The sequence below is a fragment of the Pelophylax lessonae genome (genome assembly GCF_965119305.1).
Source record: "Pelophylax lessonae genome assembly, chromosome: 3".
NCBI classification, from domain to species: Eukaryota; Metazoa; Chordata; class Amphibia; order Anura; family Ranidae; genus Pelophylax; species Pelophylax lessonae.
In genome coordinates this window covers 146,300,969-146,322,142 of record NC_138770.1, presented here as the reverse complement: position 1 = coordinate 146,322,142, position 21,174 = coordinate 146,300,969, and the positions used below count along the sequence as shown (strand labels likewise).

The following is a 21,174-nucleotide window of genomic DNA, read 5'->3' as shown; positions in this document are numbered from 1 at the left end:
CCCCTCCCCTCCTCTACCAAATGACTAGGACCATCAAAAGAAAGCTCTAGTTGTGAGAACAAAATGATAAAAATGTAGTTTGGGTACAGTATTGCATGATCGGGCAATAGTCGTTTAAGGTGTGAGAGCGCTGAAAGATGAAAATTGACCTGGGCAGGAAGCGGGTAAAAGTGCCAGTATTAAAGTGGTTAATGAATACAAGGTTTCCTCTGGTTGAGGTGGAGATGGTGACACCATCCGCCCACTTCAGCTAGTCGGAGAAAGCCTCCTATTTACTGGTAGAACACAGTGCTTCCTGGTAATGATGGGTTAGAGCTGAGCCATGGTTGATTTTGTTCATACGGGAAGTCCCTGTACCACTGCAGGAACACAGTGCTGTGTACAGCTGATGCCTCATACAGTTCATACAGCACTGACAGATACTGCAGTCCTTGTAATATTTGGTTTGAGTCTGCTTGGTCCAAACAAACTCTTTAAAGTGAATGTTAACCAGGGAACTCCTTTCAGTGGGTTCATTTTCTGTAATGTTTGTCTCTTTAAACACTCTTGTGTGGATGGGTACATTGATCACCTATTAACCACTTAAGCCCCGGAGGATTTTCCTGCTAAACGACCAGGGGGTATTTTGCGATTCGGCACTGCGTGACTTTAACAGACAATTGCGCGGTCGTGCGACGCTGTATCTAAACGAATTTGGCGTCCTTTTTTTTCCCACAAACAGAGCTTTCTTTTGGTGGTATTTGATCACCTGTGCGATTTTTACTTTTTGCACTATAAACAAAAAAAGAGCGTACATTTTGCAAAAATAACAATATTTTTCACATTTTTTTTATATGAAATTCCCCAAAAAAAAAATGTAAAAATCAAAATTTTTTAAAATTTTCGGCCAATTTGTTTTATGCTACCTATGTTTGGTAAAAAAAATCGCAAAAAGCGTATTTTGATTGGTTTGCGCAAAAGTTATCGCGTTTACTAACAAAGGGAAAGATTGGTGTTTTTTTTTTAACGTGTAATGGCGGCGATCTGCGATTTTTTTTTTTTTTTTTGCGGTACTGCGACATTGGGGCGGACAGATCGGACCCTTGACTGACATTTTTGACACTTTTGGGGTTACCATTGATATTTCTACAGTAATCCGTGCTATATATATGCACTGTTACTGTAAAAATACACTGGTAGTGAAGGGGTTAACTTTATTTGGGAGGGAGGGGCTGTGTGTGTCCCTAGGGGCGTGCTTTCTACTGTGATTGGCTGTGGCTTGAGCTGTAAGGACACTGATCAACGGATCTACATAGTAGATCCATGTGATCAGTGTTTTTACAGCGAGGAGAATGACAGGTGGCTTGTTTACACAAGCTGCCTGACATTCTCCCTCTCCCCCGCCGATCGCCGAGTGACCGGCGGACATCGGGTCCGCTGGTCACACGCGCGGGTGGGGTCCGTGACCGCGCGGGAGCGCGCCTCCGCGGGCGCGCGCTCGCTCCCCAGAGCCTCACAGGCGAGCGACGTAGACCTACGTCACTCTGCCTGTGAGGGGCTGACTGCCGCAGTAAATATACTGTGAGCAGTCGGCAAGCGGTTAAAGGAGAAGTCTACCCTATAGCCCCTTTCACATGGGGCGGTGCGCCAGACAGACTCTGTTTTTCTCAGCGAGGATCGATCTGCTGAGCAGGCGGATGACAGGTCCATCTCCGCTTACTTTGCAGAGACGGAGCTGTCAGATCCCTGCTCTCCTCTGTGGGAGATTGGATGAATACAGACCACCTGTCTGTTTTCATCCGATCTTCCAGACGGATAAAAATTAGGGTTTCCATCCATCCCGATTTCAGGGACAGGATCAGATTGGATAGCAGCGGGTGTCCGCTGACATCTGCTGCCCCATAGGGATGCATTGAGCATCTGATCAGGTCCGCCTGAAAAACTGACAGACGGACCGGTTCGGAACACTGGCCTAACACTAAAATCGCTACATCTACAGACTTCCACAATCTAAGACTAACCTATCTATCCCTGTAAATAAGAAATCGCTATACATACCTTTTCTGATGCTGCTCCAGCCCTGTCAGCGGTGGCTTCGCTGTGTAGGTGGGTGCAGAGGACACAGCCGACAATGGAAGCCCCATAGTAACTATAGGTGACGTCACTTCCCATTCATTTCACAGCCGTTGTCCGCTGTGTCCTCTGCAGAGCCTCTGCCTCTGGAAACCGGACTGGATCGGCTTCAAAAAAGGTAAATATACTGATTTCTTCTTTACTGGGCTAGATAGGTTAGTGTTAGATTGGGGATTCCTGTAAATGAAGCGTTTTTAGTGTTGAGGTATAATTCAATTTAAAGAGGGAATTTAAGTCAATAACTTACCTTCTCACTAATGTCCAAAGTTTTCGAGGTGTCTCTCATAGACACTGGCATCTTTTCCCAGAGTGCCGATCTTTGGGCCTGTTCATTGGCTGGCAGCTAGGTGCATTTAACCACTTGCCGACCGCCGCACGACTATCTACGGCGGCGGTCAGCCCCTCACAGGCAAAGTGACGTAGGGCTATGTCACTAGCTTGTGAGGGTCTAGGGAGCGAGCGCGCGCCGCCGGAGGCGCGCTCCCGCGTGGTCACGGACCCCCCCCGCGCGTGTGACCGGCGGACCCGATGTCCGCCGGCCACTCTGCGATCGGCGGGGGAGAGGGAGAAAGTCAGGCAGCTTGTGTAAACAAGCTGCCTGTCATTCTCCCCTCTGTATGAGAGATGATCATACGGATCTACTATCTAAAATTTTTTTTGGGGGGAATTTCATATAAAAAAAGTGAAAAATATTGCTATTTTTGCAAAATTTACGCTCTTTTTTTTGTTTATAGCGCGTGATCAAAAAATCGCACAGGTGATCAAATACCGCCAAAAGAAAGCTCTGTTTGTGGGAAAAAAAAAGGACGCCAAATTCGTTTAGGTACAGCGTCGCACGACCGCGCAATTGTCCGTTAAAGTCACGCAGTGCCCGAATCGCAAAATACCCCCTGGTCGTTTAGCAGCCAAATCCTCCGGGGCTTAAGTGGTTAATAAGGAGGAAAAAAAAAGCACTCCAAATAGTGCAACAATATAAACATTCAGTTGTACATAAAAAAAAGTGTCTGTGCAAAATAGAACTCAAACTTAATAATGCAACACAAAAAATCAAAAACAGTCCATAAGTGTAAAACAATCCAATGAGGGAATGATCTGTGCAGAGTGAAAGTAAAGGGATCTGTCACCAGCAGCACCCTAACACTCCAGTGTCTTACCACATGTCCAGGACCATTATGGTCAGTGCAGAGTGAGTAAAGGGATCTGTCACCAGCAGCACCCTCACACTCCTGCATCTTACCACATGTCCAGGACCATTAGGCCCCGTTCACACTGGGGCGACGCTACTTGCCGGGGCGACCTCATAGGTCGCGGCGCGCTGCTCGCACAGCGACCTCGGAGCGGCCGGCACGGACTTCATAACATTGAAGTCTATGCAGGTCGCTCCGGGTCGCCCCAAAGAAGCTCCGGATCCTTTTTCTAAGTCGGAGCGACTTGTGTCGCTCCTACTAGAACGGGTCCGCAGCTTCTCTATGGAAGGCGACCTGTCAGGCGACCAGGTCGCCTGACAGGTCGCCCCAGTGTGAACGGGGACTTATGGTCAGTGCAGAGTGAGTAAAGGGATCTGTCACCAGCAGCACCCTCACACTCCAGCGTCTTACCAGATGTTCAGGACCGTTATGGTCTGTGCAGAGTGAAAGTAAAGGGATCTGTCACCAGCAGCACCCTCACACTCCAGCGTCTTACCACATGTCCAGGACCATTTTATTGCAGAAGTGATACTGCATGTGTCTTCTGCAATAAGTTTCCGGTCTGCTCGTGAGGGTTATGAAAGTTCAACTTTGTAAGTTTTGTAGTCTTATAGGACTAAATCGCACAACATCGCAGCGCACAAGTACACCCATTTTTAATGGTTATGAAAATTCCTTCAGTTCTGATTTCATCTTTTCATTGCCCTAGTTTTGAAAGCTTGTCAGTTTTTTAGATGTACACCAAGGATGTAGCATGCAGGACTTGGTGCACGTTCAGAAAACACGGGACATAATAGAAGTCTATGGGAAACCGTAGATAAACTGCACCTGAAATGCATCCAAAGAGCAACAGTGTGAAAGTGTCCATAGCAACCAATCTGAAATCAGATCACATTAATCTGTTAAGCTGGCCATACACTGAGCGAGTTTCAGCCGGTTCCTGATGAACGCACTGAAAATTGCTTTGTGGGTGGCCCTATCAGCAACCTTTCTCTGCAGTCTTTCAATACCAGATGGGAAATGGTCAGCCAACAGTGGCAGCATTCAATCAGATGCATTTACTGTTTGGGTGTTCTGACAGCTGCCGGTCACAATACAGTAACGGCAGACTCCTCCATTAACGCTGTTTATTGTGTATTGCCGGTTGTACCGCACATCATTGTTCTGTGCATGGGGCTGATGCATAACGCTGACTAAAAACCGAGTGACCATTCACTATTTAATTCCCTGGTACATGAAAACCAGAAGTATGGTTGGTGTGGGCAGTACATCCCACATTCCCTCTTTGTTTTAATATAGGGACAAATTAAAAGGTGTGGCAGTCAATCAGAAGTCCTCTTAAAGCCCATTCACACTGCCGCGACTTGTCAACCTGACAAGTCGCGGTCCATTGACCGCTACAGGACCCGTTCTAATAGGAGTGACACAAGTCGCTCCGACTTAGAAAAAGGGTCCTGTACTACTTTGGGGTGACCTTGGAGCGACTTGCATAGACTTCCATTATGTGAAGTCCCTGCAAGTCGCGGTGCACGCGACTTCACAGGTCGCCCCCCGAAGTCGTGTTGCCTCAGTGTGAAGCGGCTCTTATTGATCTGACTGCCCCGGATGTGGTTGCCATGGGATACTATTCATCATTGCTCCTTTGCACTGCCTAATAGAAATTGAGGGGCATTTAGGCCCCTTTCACACTTGTGCGACTTGTCCTGCGATTTGGGACTGCAAAGTCGCATGACAAGTCGTACTCCATGATTTCCAATGAGTACCATTCCTATCTGTACGATTTCAAGTCTCCCCTGCACTACTTTGGGACAATTTAATGCATTTTGAGGTCCAAAGACATAGGCATTGCTTCAAGTCCAGTCAAAATCGCATTAATCAAAGTAAAATTGCGAAACTTTTAGGTCGCACAAGTGTGAAAGGGGCCTTCTAAAGACTGGAGCAGCCAGTATCGAAAGCAACCAATCAGTTTCTCTTTTCCATTTTTAAAGCCTAATGGAACAAGCTAAAGGTAGAAGCTGATTGGTTGCTGTGCACAGCTGCTCCAGTTATGATAACTGTCCCCCATTGAGTATTATGTTTGCAGAGCCTTTCCCCTGGTAAATGATTGTAAGTGATAAGCAGACGTCGGGTCAGTTTTATCCTCTGTGGCATTTCTCATCTCCATGTTGACTCAGGTTATCTGAGGACGTGGAGAACAGCACGAGTCACACACACCGCACAGGCAGCGCCGAGGAAGGATTTTCTGTTTCCTCTCTGGAAATTGTTCATGTCACGTCTCAGACATTTCACCAAATGACCCCATTTAAAGGGGGTGGAGGGGGGCACCCCGCTTGTGATGCCTGATGTGATCCTGCAGCAAAGCATTAGGAACACCACAGGCATTGATGGCTCTCCTGTCCCCCTCTGACAAGCACTTCAATGAATGCTGAATTAGAAGTTGATGCAGGAGATTGAAGAAACGAGTGCTGGGGGCCCCGGGGCCCTAACACGGTGACCGCATCTTCAGAGAGAGAAATTCCTTCAGTGACCTATTTCACATGTCCGGCTTCTAACATCCACATAGGGGTAATGTTATGTAAGCGGGGTGGAAAGAATGAGCGAACCCATTTATATTTGTGTAGTGCTGTAATGGCCGTTATGACACACTTTAACCACTTCAGCCCTAGAAGGTTTTACCCCCCCTTAATGACTAAGACATTTTTGTGATGCAGCACTGCATTAATTTAACTGACAATTGTGCGGTTGTGCGACGCTATACCCAAAAAAAATGTATGTCCTTCCCCCTCCCATAAATAGAGCTTTGTTTTGGTGGTATTTGATCACCTTTTGCGGTTTTTATTTTTTTGGACAATAAACAAAGACTGACAGTTTTGAAAAAAAAAATATATACATTTTTTTTTTTTTTACTTTCTGCTATAAAACACATCCAATAAACAATCTAATTTCTTTATCAATTTAGGCCAATATGTATTCTGCTACATATTTATGGTAAAAACAAAAATCCCAATAAGCATGTATTAATTGTTTTGCTCGAATGTTATCACATCTACAAACTATCGGTAATTTTTTTGATGGCATTTTTGATGGCATTTTTATTTATTTATTTCATTATTTATTTTTTACTAGTAATGGCGGCGGCCAGCGATTTTTTTTTTTTTTTTTTTTTTTTTTTTTTTTTAAATTTTTATTTATTTTATTTTTATCACTTCAGCCACTTTATCCCCTTAAAGAACAGGCCTTTTTTTTACGATTCGGCACTGCGTTACTTTAACGGCAAATTGCGCGGTCACGCGATGCTGTACCCAAATACAATTGATGTCCTTTTTTTTCCCCACAAATAGAGCTTTCTTTTGGTGGTATTTGATCACCTCTGCGTTTTTTTTTTTTTTTTTTTTTTTTTTTTTTTTTAGATTTTGCACTATAAACAAAGACAATTTTGAAAAAAACACCATATTTTTACTTTCTGCTATAAAACATTCCCAATAAAAAAAATGTTTAAAAATTAAAATCAGTTTACCGTATATACTCGAGTATAAGCCGAGTTTTTCAGCACATTTTTTTGTGCTGAAAACGTCCCCCTCGGCTTATACTCGAGTCAAAAGAAAAAAAAAAAAAATTCCCTGGCCGCTCCGACGGTCTTAAGCTTTCAAAAACGGCGCCGCCCGTCGCATACATGTCACCGCGCACGCGCCGCCGCCGTTCGGGAGAGTCCGGGAATAGCCGAAATTATACGAGCGGCGGCGCGTGCGCAATGACGTGTCGGCGCCATTTTTAAAATGAAGGCGCCGCTGGAACAGGTAAGTGAAACAGCTTCACTACCTGCCATTATGCAGGGCTGCGGGCACACTACAAGGGATGCAGTGCTGCGGGCATGGTCCACCTGTACCATGCCCACAGCACTGCATCTCCTGTAGTATGCCCACAACCCCAGATCCTCGTGTACCATGCCAGTACCCTGCATTCTCCTGTACCATGCCAGTACCCTGCATTCTCCTGCACCATGCCAGTGCCCTGCATTCTCCTGCACCATGCCAGTGCCCTGCATTCTCCTGCACCATGCCAGTGCCCTGCATTCTCCTGCACCATGCCAGTCACCCTGCATTCTCCTGTACCATGCCCGCCGCCCTGCATTCTCACCCTAGGCTTATACTCGAGTCAATGATTTTTCCCATCTTTTTGTGGTAAAAGTAGGGGCCTCGGCTTATACTCGGGTCGGCTTCTACTCGAGTATATACGGTAGGTCAATTTGTATTCTGCTACATATTTTTGGTAAAAAAAAAATCCCAAAAAGCGTATTTTAATTGGTTGCCAACTACGGGATAGATTTTTGGACTTTTTATTTTTTTTATTAGTAATGCCAACGATCAGTGATTTTTAGCGGGACTGCGGCGGACAGATCGGACCCCTGACATTTTTGACACTTTTTGGGGACCAGTGACACTAATACAGTAATCGGCTAAATAATATGCACTGTTACTGTATAAATGACACTGGCAGGTAAGGGGTTAATACTTGGGGTGATCAAAGAGGTTAAATGTATGCCTAAAGTGTTTACTCACTGGGGGGGGGGGGTTCTGTGACAGGCACAGAGAGATCAGGGTTTCAGCTTAGCTGAAACTGCGGATCTCTCCCTGCCTGTGTGACAGAAGATCTGCCTGCTTTGTTTACATAAGCAGATGGGTCTTCTCTCGGTTTCTCCGACGATCGCGGGAGGGCAGCGGCAATCGTCGCCGCAGCCCGCCTCCCGCTGTGTCTAAACACGCAGGTGCGCCGCCAAAACCACATGCACTCAGTGACGTAGTACTACGTGACTGGACGCAGCCGAGCCGCTCTGCCACAGTAATATTACGGCAGGCATTCGGCAAGTGGTTAAGGCCTGATGGTCGAAACGCGTTGATTTTGATTTTACTGTACGTAAAACAATTGGCGCTAACCAAAAAAGACCTGCGCGAATGGAGTGATATTTGACAACAATTTGAATAAATATGTGTAAATATATATATATTATGGGAATTGCTTCCACACTGCGAGCCGCAATAATAAACGTAAAACGTGAACTGTGATAACAAAGGGTGAAAATTGCGCTCAGCAGTCACTGAAAAAAGTGCTTTAGTGCATAAATATTAGATATTAAAATGCAAATGAGATATTGTTTAACACAATAAATAATAAACGAACATTGGTGACTCATGTGGTTCAAAAAAGTCCTTAAGGTGCTCAGTGCAAACTGTGTCTTCAGCAGCAAGATTAGGTAATATGGGAACCTTCACCAAAAACACCTCCACCCAGTGGTAAGACAATATACCTCTTACCAGACAACGATGACCCCTTAATTATAGGGGGTCAAAAACCGGCATTAATCTCCACATAGGCTCAAAATGTTCCTCAGCGCTGTCTCTGCTTAGAGGATATTGGTCCAGATGCCTTTAAGAAGCTTCGGATCTCCGAGCATCATAATGTAAAAGAACAAGGAAAACTCCAATGGTGTAATAACGTCATATATTGGGGTTTAATGATAGAATTGCACTTACATCAAAAGCAGTTTTTCAACGCCTGGAAGTACAATAAAGCTGATCGGGTGGATGGGACGCCGTTTCCGCATCTGCACGCCACCTCACCGGAACTCTACGGTCTCACGTGTCCCGACGCACGTTTCGTCAGCCGCGCTGACGTCATCAGGGGATCAGGTACATGGTATACCGTTACAGTGGAAGGGTCCATGTGTGTTTTCCTTTGTTTGCCTAGAGATGATTACAGGTGTCTGTGGAATGTTTCCATAGATGGAGCATGACCGATGTCTGCAGTGTCACCATGGCAACAATACAAAAGTGTGCCTTGTGATACGACGGATACCCTAAAGCAGGGGTCTCAAACTGGTGGCCCTCCAGCTGTTGCAGAACTACAATTCCCATGAGGCATTGCAAGGCTGACAGTTACAAGAATGACTCCAATAGGCAGAGGCATGATGGGACTTGTAGTTCTGCAACAGCTGGAGGGCCGCCAGTTTAAGACACCTTCCCTAAAGCAATGGTTATCTTATGAGCTAAAGGGGGCCTAAAATTTAGACACAATCTCACCAAAGGACCGCACCTAATGTTCAGTTTATGTAATGCTTGAGAGGACTGTCAGACCTAATCAAGGAAAGGAGGATCTGAGAGTGTGGACAGGAGGATACATTTTTGATTGGGGATAAGCTGTAGAAGACGATCTGAAACTGGGAACATGTTACGTGAGGCTAATAGAGATCAATGCTATTACCCCATCATTGTTCCCACTACAGACTGCCGAGGGCTGTGCATCATATTCCAAAGGGCTGCAGGTTGCACACCAGACCCTAATGTGCCTGTGAGTAAGAATATGTTGCTACTAAAGTTCAAGTGATTGTAAAGTCCCATTTTTTATTTTTATTTTACATAGCAAACATATTATACTTGCCTCCTCTGTGCAGTTGGTTTTGCCCAGAGCAGCCCAGATCCTCCTCTTCTCGGGTCCTTCTTTGCAGTTCCTGGATCCTCCCTTCAGCAGCTTGCTATGGGGGCACCCAAACCGAGCTGCAGCTCCGTGTATTCATTCAGACATGGAGCTGACATTCGGCCCCGCCCCCTCTCCCGATTGGCTGACTTTGACAGCCACGGGAGCCAGTGGCGCCGCTGCTGTGTCACAGCCAATCAGGAGGGAGAGTCCCGGGTGGCTGAGGGACTCGTGGACATCACTGGACAGGAATCAGGTTCAGGTAAGTATTAGAGGGGACTGGGGGGGGGGGTTATCTTTATGCATAGAATGCATTAAAGATAAAAAAAAAAAAAAACAACTCCTTTCACTCTTCCCTACAGAATCCCACCAGTCTGAAAGGTCTTGTTGCGGGTTAGGGGGGCCATCCCTATGAGTGGACTCCTAATATGCTCTGTATAACCTGCGTCTACTGGTGTGAAATTCAACTTTATGCACTGCAATGTAGTGTCACACATCACACCACTGCACTGCGTAAAATTGCATGCTGTCTGCTCTTTTTTCAGTGCACACCTATGCAGCATGTTGGTGTGAACTGAAACAATAGTACATATGGCAGATTGCCTTGTCTATGCATTGAGCAAAACACTGCCCAGTGCATATGGTGTGGGACCCTAAAATTGCTTTCTAAAATGCTGTCTAGGCACTGTCTGAGGGTACCATGGTCTCCTCCCACCAGTCTGGGTGATGTCGGAGGGTACCATGGTCTCCTCCCACCAGTTTGGGTGCTGTCGGAGGGTACCATGGTCTCCTCCCACCAGTTTGGGTGCTGTCGGAGGGTACCATGGTCTCCTCCCACCAGTCTGGGCGCTGTCGGAGGGTACCATGGTCTCCTCCCACCAGTCTGGGCGCTGTCGGAGGGTACCATGGTCTCCTCCCACCAGTCTGGGCACTGTCGGAGGGTACCATGGTCTCCTCCCACCAGTCTGGGCACTGTCGGAGGGTACCATGGTCTCCTCCCACCCGTCTGGGCGCTGTCGGAGGGTACCATGGTCTCCTCCCACCAGTCTGGGTGCTGTCGGAGGGTACCATGGTCTCCTCCCACCAGCCTTGGGAGCTGTCGGAGGGTACCATGGTCTCCTCTCACCAGTCTGGGCGCTGTCGGAGGGTACAATGGTCTCCTCCCACCAGTCTGGGCGCTGTCGGAGGGTACCATGGTCTCCTCCCACCAGTCTGGGCGCTGTCGGAGGGTACCATGGTCTCCTCCCACCAGTCTGGGCGCTGTCGGAGGGTACCATGGTCTCCTCCCACCAGTCTGGGCGCTGTCGGAGGGTACCATGGTCTCCTCCCACCAGTCTGGGCGCTGTCGGAGGGTACCATGGTCTCCTCCCACCAGTCTGGGCACTGTCGGAGGGTACCATGGTCTCCTCCCACCAGTCTGGGTGCTGTCGGAGGGTACCATGGTCTCCTCTCACCAGTCTGGGCACTGTCGGAGGGTACCATGGTCTCCTCCCACCAGTCTGGGCACTGTCGGAGGGTACCATGGTCTCCTCCCACCAGTCTGGGCGCTGTCGGAGGGTACCATGGTCTCCTCCCACCAGTCTGGATGCTGTCGGAGGGTACCATGGTCTCCTCCTACCAGTCTGGATGCTGTCGGAGGGTACCATGGTCTCCTCCCACCAGTCTGGGCGCTGTCGGAGGGTACCATGGTCTCCTCCCACCAGTCTGGGCGCTGTCGGAGGGTACCATGGTCTCCTCCCACCAGTCGGAGGGGGGGCATGGTCTCCCACCAGATGCACATAGGGGGCTGTGGTTTTGTGGTCACCAGACCACATAGAAAAAAAGCAAAAAAAAAAGGTATTTGTGCTTAATTGTATGCAGTGCAGTGGGGGAAGGTGGAGGGCAGCTGCATTTAAAAGGTACAAGTTAGTGCCAAAACTTTGGCTTTGTAACGATTTTAGTATTTATACTTTACCTTTTTTCGTTGTAGATAAAGTAAGGGAGGTTTATAATCCTTGTCAGTGTTTTATTGCCATCTGTGTTCCCTTATGGAGATTTCCCTTCACTTCCTGTCCCATAGCCAATCCAGGAATGAGAGTCAATCCCTGCAAATTATGGGAATCCCTTGGGGACTCCCAGCTCATCAGAACTAAAGTCCCCATTGGAAGATTTCCCCTCTAATACTTTTCTAGGGACATTCCAAAATGTCTCTTTTACTTTTACTTTAACTTTTATTGTAAACAGAGAGGGTGAATTTCCCTAGTGTGAGCACAGACACCAATAAAAACCCAAAAGGTTCTTTACCCTCTCCACTCTATCCAAAACTAAAAAAAAGTTTTGCCTTTAGTTATACTTTATTTATATTAGCTGTTAATTTACGCCACGTTTCATTATTCCACACCTTGTCGCGTCGTCCTTGTTTTAAAGCTTAATTATAAAAAAAAAAAAAGTTTAGTGCTTTCCCTATAATTACAGAACAAAATGTCAACTAGGCAGCTGCTAGTCATGGCCAGAAATGAAGCAATGCATGCAGATAATCCTCTATTTGCATCCAGTTTTTCATCCGCCTCTATCAACATCTGTGTTTTTTTTTTTTTTTTTTTTTTTTTGAATGGATGAAAGCCCTGTTTTTCATTCGTTAAAAAAAACGGATGTGAAACTGAGGTTGACTGAAAAAACTGATGACAAAAAAAACGTGACTGTGTGAAAGGGGCCTAAGAGAATCCGGCATTGATCAATCGACTTGGTACTGTCAGCCTGCCCTTTAACGATTTGAATCCCGGCTGGTTCCTGCTGAACCCAATGAGATCCGAACCGTGTATGGCCGGCCTTAGTCTCAGCATTAGATGGCCAGATATACAAATCTTTTGACAGGCAAAGCAGCTCTTATTTCATCTGTAACTTTGCTTCTTTTCTATTGCCCAGTGAACTGAATGCCTTAAAAAGTTGGCTGTCAGCTTACTGTCTCTGATACCAAAGACCTTCTCCTTGCCCACAATACCTTGTGCTCAGACCCGGAAATGGGCTGCTTGGGTGTGGAGCAGTGCATCATGGGAGGAAGAGAACTGAGGACACCGGAGTAAAGTGGGAGTAAGATGTAAAGGGAAAAATATGGAAAATGACTGCGCTACCGTCATGGAGAACAGCTGATGGCACTACAATACAACAATATTGTCTGAAGTGAGAAGAGGAGAAAGGGCCACGCTAAAAACATATATACTTTTATAAGTAATTTGCATAAAGATGCATTTAAAGGGCTACATATACACATGCAGTATTAAAGAGGAAGTAAACCCTCCTCTGCAACTTGTACCTATAGGTAAGCCTATAATAAGACTTACCTATAGGTACTGTAAATATCTCCTAAACTTGTACCTATAGGTGATCCTATGATGAGGCTTAACTATAGGTACTGTAAATATCTCCTAAACATGCACCGTTTAGGAGATATTTACCTTACATGCAGCCAATGACATCACCGGCGCATGCGCTCTGAAGGAACGGCCGCTGGTGCCGTTCCTTCAGAGCCCCGTGCTGTGACCGTCGGCTCCTGCGCGCGTGCGCAGGAGTGACGTCACCTCGGCTCCAGCCAATCAGATGGCCGGATGCCGCGATCCCGGAAGACGGGCAACTGAACATGTCGCCCATCATAGAGGTAAGCGGGCAGCACGGCGGGGGCTCGTTCTAAGGTAAGTATTTCATAATGAGCTAGTATGCAATGCATACTAGCTCATTATGTGTTTCTCTTTCAGGTTGAAAAAAAAATAAAATTTAATGGATTTACAACCTCTTTAAATTTATGGATACCTTGAAAAGTGCAAAATGGCAAATGTGCAACCTCTATATGAATCCATAGAAAACAAAAGAGTAAAATCCTCAAAAATGTGAATATTATGTGTTCAAACACAAGATAAAGTCCATTTCCAAGAAGAGAATTCCGTGTTCAGAATGGAAGATTGCCAAAAAGGTGTGACTGCCACCAGAGGGGAGAGTCAAAAACGCTTACAAGAGTTAATGGACTCTATTGCCAGCGGCAGAGAGTCATTCAGGTAAAAGGTATTGAAACCGTGTGAAGCAATAATCTCTGGGTAGCTGTCAACGTCTTCTTTGTCACATCAAGTCTTCTCTAAGTATATAGGAACTTGGATAACCATAGAAAACAAAAAGACTCCTCGTAGTGTAAAACCATTATAGAAGGACTTTATTAAAAAAAAAAAAAAGTAGAAAACTTAGGGCTCTTTCACACGGGCGGTCCGATCAGATCCGCCTGTCAGTTTTTTAGGCGGATCTGATCGGATCCTCCATGCAGCTCTATGGGGCAGCGGGTGTCAGCGGAGGTCACCTCCGCTGACACCCGCTGCCATCCGCATCCGATCCTGTGCTGAAATCTGGACGGATGGAAACCCTATTTTTCCATCCATTCAGTAATCAGAGCAGAGCGGATCTGATGAGTGCGGACAAGCGGTCCGCTCTCCTCCGATCCCCCATAGAGGGCAGCGGGTGCTGAGACACCTCCCTCTCCGCTCTGCAAGCGGAGACGGAGCTGTCATCCGCCCGGCTCAGCGGGGATCGCGGATCGATCCCCGCTGAGCAACACGGATCCGCCTGCGGAGGCGGACCGTGTGAAAGAAGCCTTACATCCACTCTGCAGTTTACAACCTAGCGCTTTTCGTCCACACTACCCCAGATGATGTCCGTGTGGACGAAACGCGTCGGATTGTACTGAGTTTGCTCCATGTCATCGCGCCTGCTGGATACCACTTGTGATCACACCGTTTGTACTTGAATTGTTTGTAAACTGCAGAGTGGATGTACATTTTCTACTTTTTAATAAAGTCCTTCTATGACTGTTTTACACTATCAGGAGACTTTTTGTTTTCTATGGTTATCCGAGTTCCTATATACTTAGAGAAGACATGATGTGACAAAGAAGGCATTGACCGCTATCCAGAGGTATGTTTTTAGCGCGGCACTTTCTCCTCTTCTATGATGTGAAGAGTAGGCTGAAGACACTGATATACAGGGGGGCTGCGTTGTGTTTTTTTTTGATTTTTATAGAGTGTGCCTTCCCTATTGATCAAGTTGCCCTTTTGCTTTGTCTCCATAGGTTGACTTCATGGACATCTGTGAGTCGATCCTGGAAAGGAAGAGACATGACAGCGAGCGTTCCTCCTGTAGCACACTGGAGCAGAATGACTTTGAGGCGGTGGAAGCTCTGGTGTGTATGAGCTCCTGGGGTCAGCGATGTCACAAAGGAGAAGTGCTGAAGATGAGGCCACTGACTCCAGCTTCTGACTCCTCTGATTGCCTTCTGCAGTATGAGTCCTCCTCATCGAAAGATTTCCACTCGCTAGCCACCCTGGTAAGAATGAACACATACCACCAGTGTTCAAGAATGCACTCTAGTTTTAGTAAATCAACCCCACAGTGTTTTCGGTTTCATTCAATCTGGCTTATAGAGATGTCAACTTGGAGCTACTCGGTCAGTAATCTGGCTGTGCATGGAACAGCCCAAAGTTTCTCAGCCCAACTTCACTGCTAGGGTTGATTGCTCATTATGTCTGGGGGGAGAGGAAAAACCCTGTACCCAATTCTCCACTCCTCTAGCAAATCACGATCCCACACGCTCTAGCAGTGGACTGTCTCTCAGGGTCAACATGTTGAATGCAGGACTATTGACCCTGCTTTGGTCTTTGTCAGTATCCTAGATGGCTAGGGTGTGGGGGAGGAGATGCTGCAGGGAAAAGCGGAGGATCAGGTAAGTAAATCTTTTGTCCCCCCTAGGCCTACACAAATGAGCGGCCCTACCGTGAGGGATAATCTTTTAGTTGCCTGGAGTTAAGGTTTAACCATTATCAAATGACAGGGATGGTTGTATCTGTGTGAATTTAGTTCTAAAACAGTCATAGTCAATGCTGTCTGCATTTCTTGCATGGTATGGGTGTTCACACCTGTGTCAGTATGTCCATCACCTTGGATGCCCAAATCTTCTGCAGTTAGGGCCATGTACAACAAAGAGTGGCCTTAAAAGTTTTTAGTGTCATATAGGTGCAAAAATAACCTGGTAGTGCATGGTAGACACCATCAGATGACCCAGATAATGATACTTTTCATCTAACAACTCCCGTCTATCAAAGTCCCTGGAGAATTAAATAGCGGTATTTCCAATTTCCAAAATAATAGGTTAGGTTAAAGTGATTTGTAAAGGTAAATTTGGAAGAAAAAAAAAAAAAAACCTGCTTATATTTACCTGTACTATGCGAACCTCCTCCCGTCCCCCGCCAGTGCTCCTGACACCTCCTCACTTTCCATGGGGGCACATGTGCCTGCTTGCTCCCGAGCCCCGCTGCTGCGTCCATTGACAGTGGGACTCAACCCCGTTCCCTCTTTGCTGGCTTTGATTGACAGCACTGGGAGCCTGCAATAGCTCCTGGTGCCCCAGCAAAGCTAGCGAGACCCAGAAGTGAGGGGAGGGAAGAGCTTCAGACGTGCCTGCCACTGGATGGAATGAGGGCTCAGGTAAGTAAAAGGGAGGGGGGATGCTGATGCCTATACATGTTTTATCTTAATGCAAGGATTGCATTAAGATAAAAAAAAAAAATGTAGGCTTTAGAGCCACTTTAAATTATAAGAGATACCCAAAAGCATCAAGCCTAAAATTTGTGAGTGCCTTTTTGAAATGTTGGCAAAGTTTCCCTAGGAGACAGATTCAAAAGCACCTACAGCTCATCAATTTTGAGTTAACCAAGAATAATAGGGGCTAGGAAGGGGCGAGCGTACTGGGGGGCTGCATGTAAGTGATTGAGTAGCTGGATTACTTCCACCGCGAACAAGTCTGTATGTCAGATTTACACACATTGTGTAAAACCCCCTACTGCTATTGACTCATGACATACATTGGTGGCAGTGAAAGGGTTAATGTATTGTAGGTTACCAGTCTTTATATGTGGTGGATGCATTGGTTTTCTTTTTTTCAAGAACATTTCTGAAAATATGAAGAAATACCAGCTGGAAGAAACAATTTTTTTCTCCGTAAGTTCCTGTGGACTGCACAGAGACCTCAAAAAAAGTTCTTTGACTTTCCCTGATATTGTCTGTGAACTACAAAAGCATTGTCCCTCTAATCTAGATGAGCAAAGAGAAAGGGGCTTGTAGTCCACATCAGGAGAGCATACTTTAATGACAATGCTGCTCCTCCGTACATATAGTACTACAGTGAGTGAGGGTTGTCACCCTGTTACTGGCAGGATCACCAGGTGAAAACTAATACAGTAACCCAGGGCTCGACAAACCCCGGGCGCCAGGTCGCATTTGCGACTAGAATTAGCGACCTGGCGCCTGGGGTGCCCTGCAGGAGGTGTCCTGTCCTTTTTGCGCCCCCACCTCCTCCCCGAGTGCACGGACTTCCGCGCCGTCCAAAAATTGAGGCCCTGGCTTTTCGGCCTTCTTCTGTGAGAGAGGCTTCCAATGGGGAACTGGCGCCCTCTTGTGGTGGCCGGGAGTAATGGCTGTTTCCACTGCTTTGTTCTCAATGCCTTCCCATCTCCTTCCAAAGAGGAGATGAGAGGGAAGTTTTTGCAGGCTTCATCTCCCTATCCAGTTACCTTTGCTTAAAGGTAAGTGGACAGGGAGTGTGGTTATTATTAATTTATTTTTTAAATTTAAAAAAAATAAAAAATTTATTTATTTTTTTTCAATTCTTATTATTAATTTTTTTTTCATATATATATATCTATATCTTTTTTTTTCCCTCATCGCCATGCCACAGCTGAAGGCCCCTTTCACACGGGCTGTCTGATCAGGTCCGCCTGTCAATTTTTCAGGCAGACCTGATCGGACCCTTCATTCTCCTCTATGGAGCAGTAATCTGCTGCCATCTGATCCTGTCCGCCAAAAACAGACGGATGGTGGTTCTATTTTCTATCCATCCTGTGGATCGGATCAGATGGCATCGGATGGAAAGAAACAGTCTGTTTCCATCCAATTGTGCTATAGAGGAGAGTGGGGTTCTAGTCGTATTTATGTGTAAATTTAGTATCCGTTTTATTAAATAAAGCTTGGTTATTATTTTAAAAAAAAAAAAAAAAACTGGCTCCTAACTTTTTTAACAGACTCCTAGATTTCAGGCAAATTTGTCAAGCCCTGCAGTAACCACATCTAAAGGCTGGCAAATTGCTGTATAATTGTTTTGGGTGTAGGTAAGCTTTAGGTGTGAATTCAGCATCAGGATTATGTAACAAAGTAAAAATGTTATAGGCACAGCAGCGCACGCTCTCTCTCCCTCTCCCCCCGATCTGTGCACTGCTACTACATAATCAGACTATTTCTATTGATTCCTGTTGTTTTTCTGCCAGTAAGCACAGGCCAGTTTGCGAAGCTGATGTAACTGGCTGTACGGCATGTACTTGCTGCCTTCTGTCTCTGTAATTCCTTCTAATATGCTGCAATCCGCTCTTGGGTTTGTAGTTAATTAACCAGGCATGAAAACACAGGGCAGAGATGTGGGACCTGGAACTGTGTGTCATTAAAGCTGGCACATGATTGTTTTGTTTAGTTGTCTTTCCTTCTCTATGGCTACCTCCCTTATGGAAAAAGGCCCGAGAGTCCTGGGTCTCAGCTGGGATGAGAGTTAGGAGTGAACACTGTGTTGTTTAGATCAGCGTTTGTTGACCTTTTTGGTGCAAAGCAGTATGTTTGGGGGAAATGGACTTAAATTGTGTCGAATTAAGGAGCCCAAGCAACATCTGGTTATGCTTTGCCTACAGCTGGCCATAGCTAAGCTCAGGTATTGGACAGCAAAATCAAAAATGCACAACTCTTGTCAAATTTTTCTTAGAGTTGCATAGAGGCTGGCTACGATATCTTTTCTCTTTCATTCATTCATGGACACAGCTCCTGATCTTCATAACCATTGGGTTATACTGCCCCCTACAGGAGTAGGACACTAGTCGGAAAAATAATCTAGCTATGCCTATGGGCAGTACCAAGGGGTATACTCCCTGTTATAGGTACTCCCTTTTTTTTTTCCCTGCCTAGTCAGGAGTAAGGACCTAGTTCCTTTCTGGGATCTCTGGTCCTGACAACTCTTTTTAGATTTTTTTTATTTTTTTTTTTCTGAGAGATCTACAGTCAGCGGCAGGTCTGGGTGACGGGCTGGATAATCTAGATCCAGTAGTCACCCCAGTCTGGCCAGCGAGAGCGCGCAGACCTCAGCTCTGCTCTGGGTTAGCAGTGACATAGCCCCACTGGATGGGGGCTGGCCTGCCAGTTAAACATTTCGATGGCGAGGGGTTCTGTCTGGAGCGGTGCCTGCCTGGTTCCTGGTATGGTGAGTAGATGTCCCCCCTCTCCCCCTGGAGGGAATTTGGGGTGGACGTGGGACAGTCGGACCCCCGGGTTCCCCTCCTTCCCATCAGCCACCCCTCTTTCATCTGTCCCCCATACTGCTCCCCCCATCCACTTATGCTGGAGCTGTGTGGGTGGTCCTGTCCATGGGGTGGGGCAGGGCGCTCAGCTGGCGATGGGGGCCAGGGGGTGCGCTGCCGGTAACTGGACAACCGGCTGTTGGGGGGGGGGGGGGGGTTGTACCTGATGGGGACTCCTGCTGGGGCCCCCCCTCCTGCCTGGGCCTGTCCTTGAGGACTAGGCATCCCTCCTGGATCCCTGGGAGGCTTGTGGTGCCGCCATTTTAAAGTAAGCCTGTGTGTTTCTATACACTACAGCCATGTTTGTGTAGTCCAGCGGCAACTTTTTTTGTGGGGTCCCCCTGGTGACTCATGGAGGCTTTGGAGCACATCCCCCCCACCTGACCCCCTCTCTGAGGCTGCGGGGCCCTCCAGGTCCCATCATCCATCAATGCACTGACGGCAGTCCTGGAGTCCTTTTGTGTCCCGGTGGAGGTGGCTTTTGGGCGACGGGCTAGCAAAAAGCAGCCCACGCCTTCCCCTGCCTCATCTGTCTTATCTAATCCTGAATCCAATTCAGCTGCTGCAGACGTGGGTCATCCTGCTGGGTCTGTGACATCAGCAACCGTTCACGAAAAGACGCTGGTGGAAGCACTGATTGTATCTGTGCATGAGACCTTGAATATAGAGGACCCAGCTGCGATGGGGGCGCAGGTTCCCTTTTTCACCTGAATCTGATTCTGCATATCGCACTGTTCTTTGCAAACCGATTTCGGGTTGTCGTTAACATACACACCTGCAGCGATTTGCATGCAATGCGGAATCCAAACAGAGCTCGCTGCAAATTTGCAGTGTACAAGTGTGAACCGGGCTCAGAGATTAAGTCCATTTGCTACATTTAGCTTCCTAAGAAGAGTAGTGTTATGCCAATTACTGGATATTTTTTAGGCCCCATGCACACAGGGCATCAAAAAAAAAATTGGCTGCAAAGCTATTGCTAACGCAAGGAAAAAGCGGCGTCAAAAACGCGCCTTTAGCAGCATTTCACATTGGCGTCAATGCGCGTTTAGGCGTGTCGGCGCTTAGCGTTTTTAAATGCAACCCTCTTCTATTTGTGACCAATCACATTTTTCACATTTTAAAAAATGCCTGACGCTGCTAAAAGCCGATATACAGCGATAAGCTGTGTTTAAGCGCGTTTAGCAGCGTCAGGCGTTTATACAGCTTAACGCTGCTGCTCTCGAATGCACTGGGCCTGGGTTTTTTTTTTTTTTTTTTTTTGCAGCTTAACCACTTGCCGACAGTAATCCTACTGCAGCAGTGCGGCTCCCCTGGGTCCAGCGACGTAGACCTATGTCGCTGGACTCCTAGTGGTCTCGGCGGTGCGTGCACGCCGCCGGAGGCTCGCTCCCGCTGTGTCTAAACAATCGGGCCGGATCGTTGGGGAAAGTGTGAGAAGACCCGCCTGCTTATGTAAACAAAGCAGGGGGATCTTCTCAGTGACAGACAGGGAGAGATCACAGGATTCAGCATAGCTGAACCTGCGAACCTCCCCCCCACCCCATGTCAGTAAGCATGAGGCATACATTTAACCCTTTGATCACCCACAGGGTTAACCCCTTCTCTGCCAGTATCATTATTACAGTAACAGTGCATATTTATAGCACTGATTACTGTAGTAATGTCACTGGTTCCCCCCAAAAATGTCAGGTGTCCGATCTGTCTGCCGCAATGTCGCAGTCCCGCACAAAAACGCAAATTGCCGCCATTACTAGTAAAAAATAAAAATGACACAAATCTTTCCCGTACTTCGTAAACGCAATAACTTTTCCGCAAACCAATCAAAATACGCTTATTGCGATTGGTAAAAAAAAATCGCAATAAGCGTATTTTGATTGGTTTGCGGAAAAGTTATTGCGTTTACGAACTACGGGAAAGATTTATGTCATTTTTATTTTATTTTTTTTATCAAAGATACATGTAATGGAAAACAAATTGGCCTAAAATGTTAAAAAAAGTTA

At 46.6% G+C, this 21,174-nt stretch overlaps 1 protein-coding gene across 1 annotated transcript in view; it reads left to right on the top strand.

The window, feature by feature from the left end:
* The window catches only part of KLF11 (KLF transcription factor 11), a 36,604-nt gene that overhangs the window by 7,785 nt on the left and 7,645 nt on the right, over positions 1–21,174 (top strand). Inside the window, exon 2 of the mRNA XM_082249420.1 lies at positions 14,857–15,111. Within this exon, the coding sequence (XP_082105546.1) occupies positions 14,857–15,111 (255 nt within the window). The remainder of the gene's footprint in view (positions 1–14,856; positions 15,112–21,174) is intronic.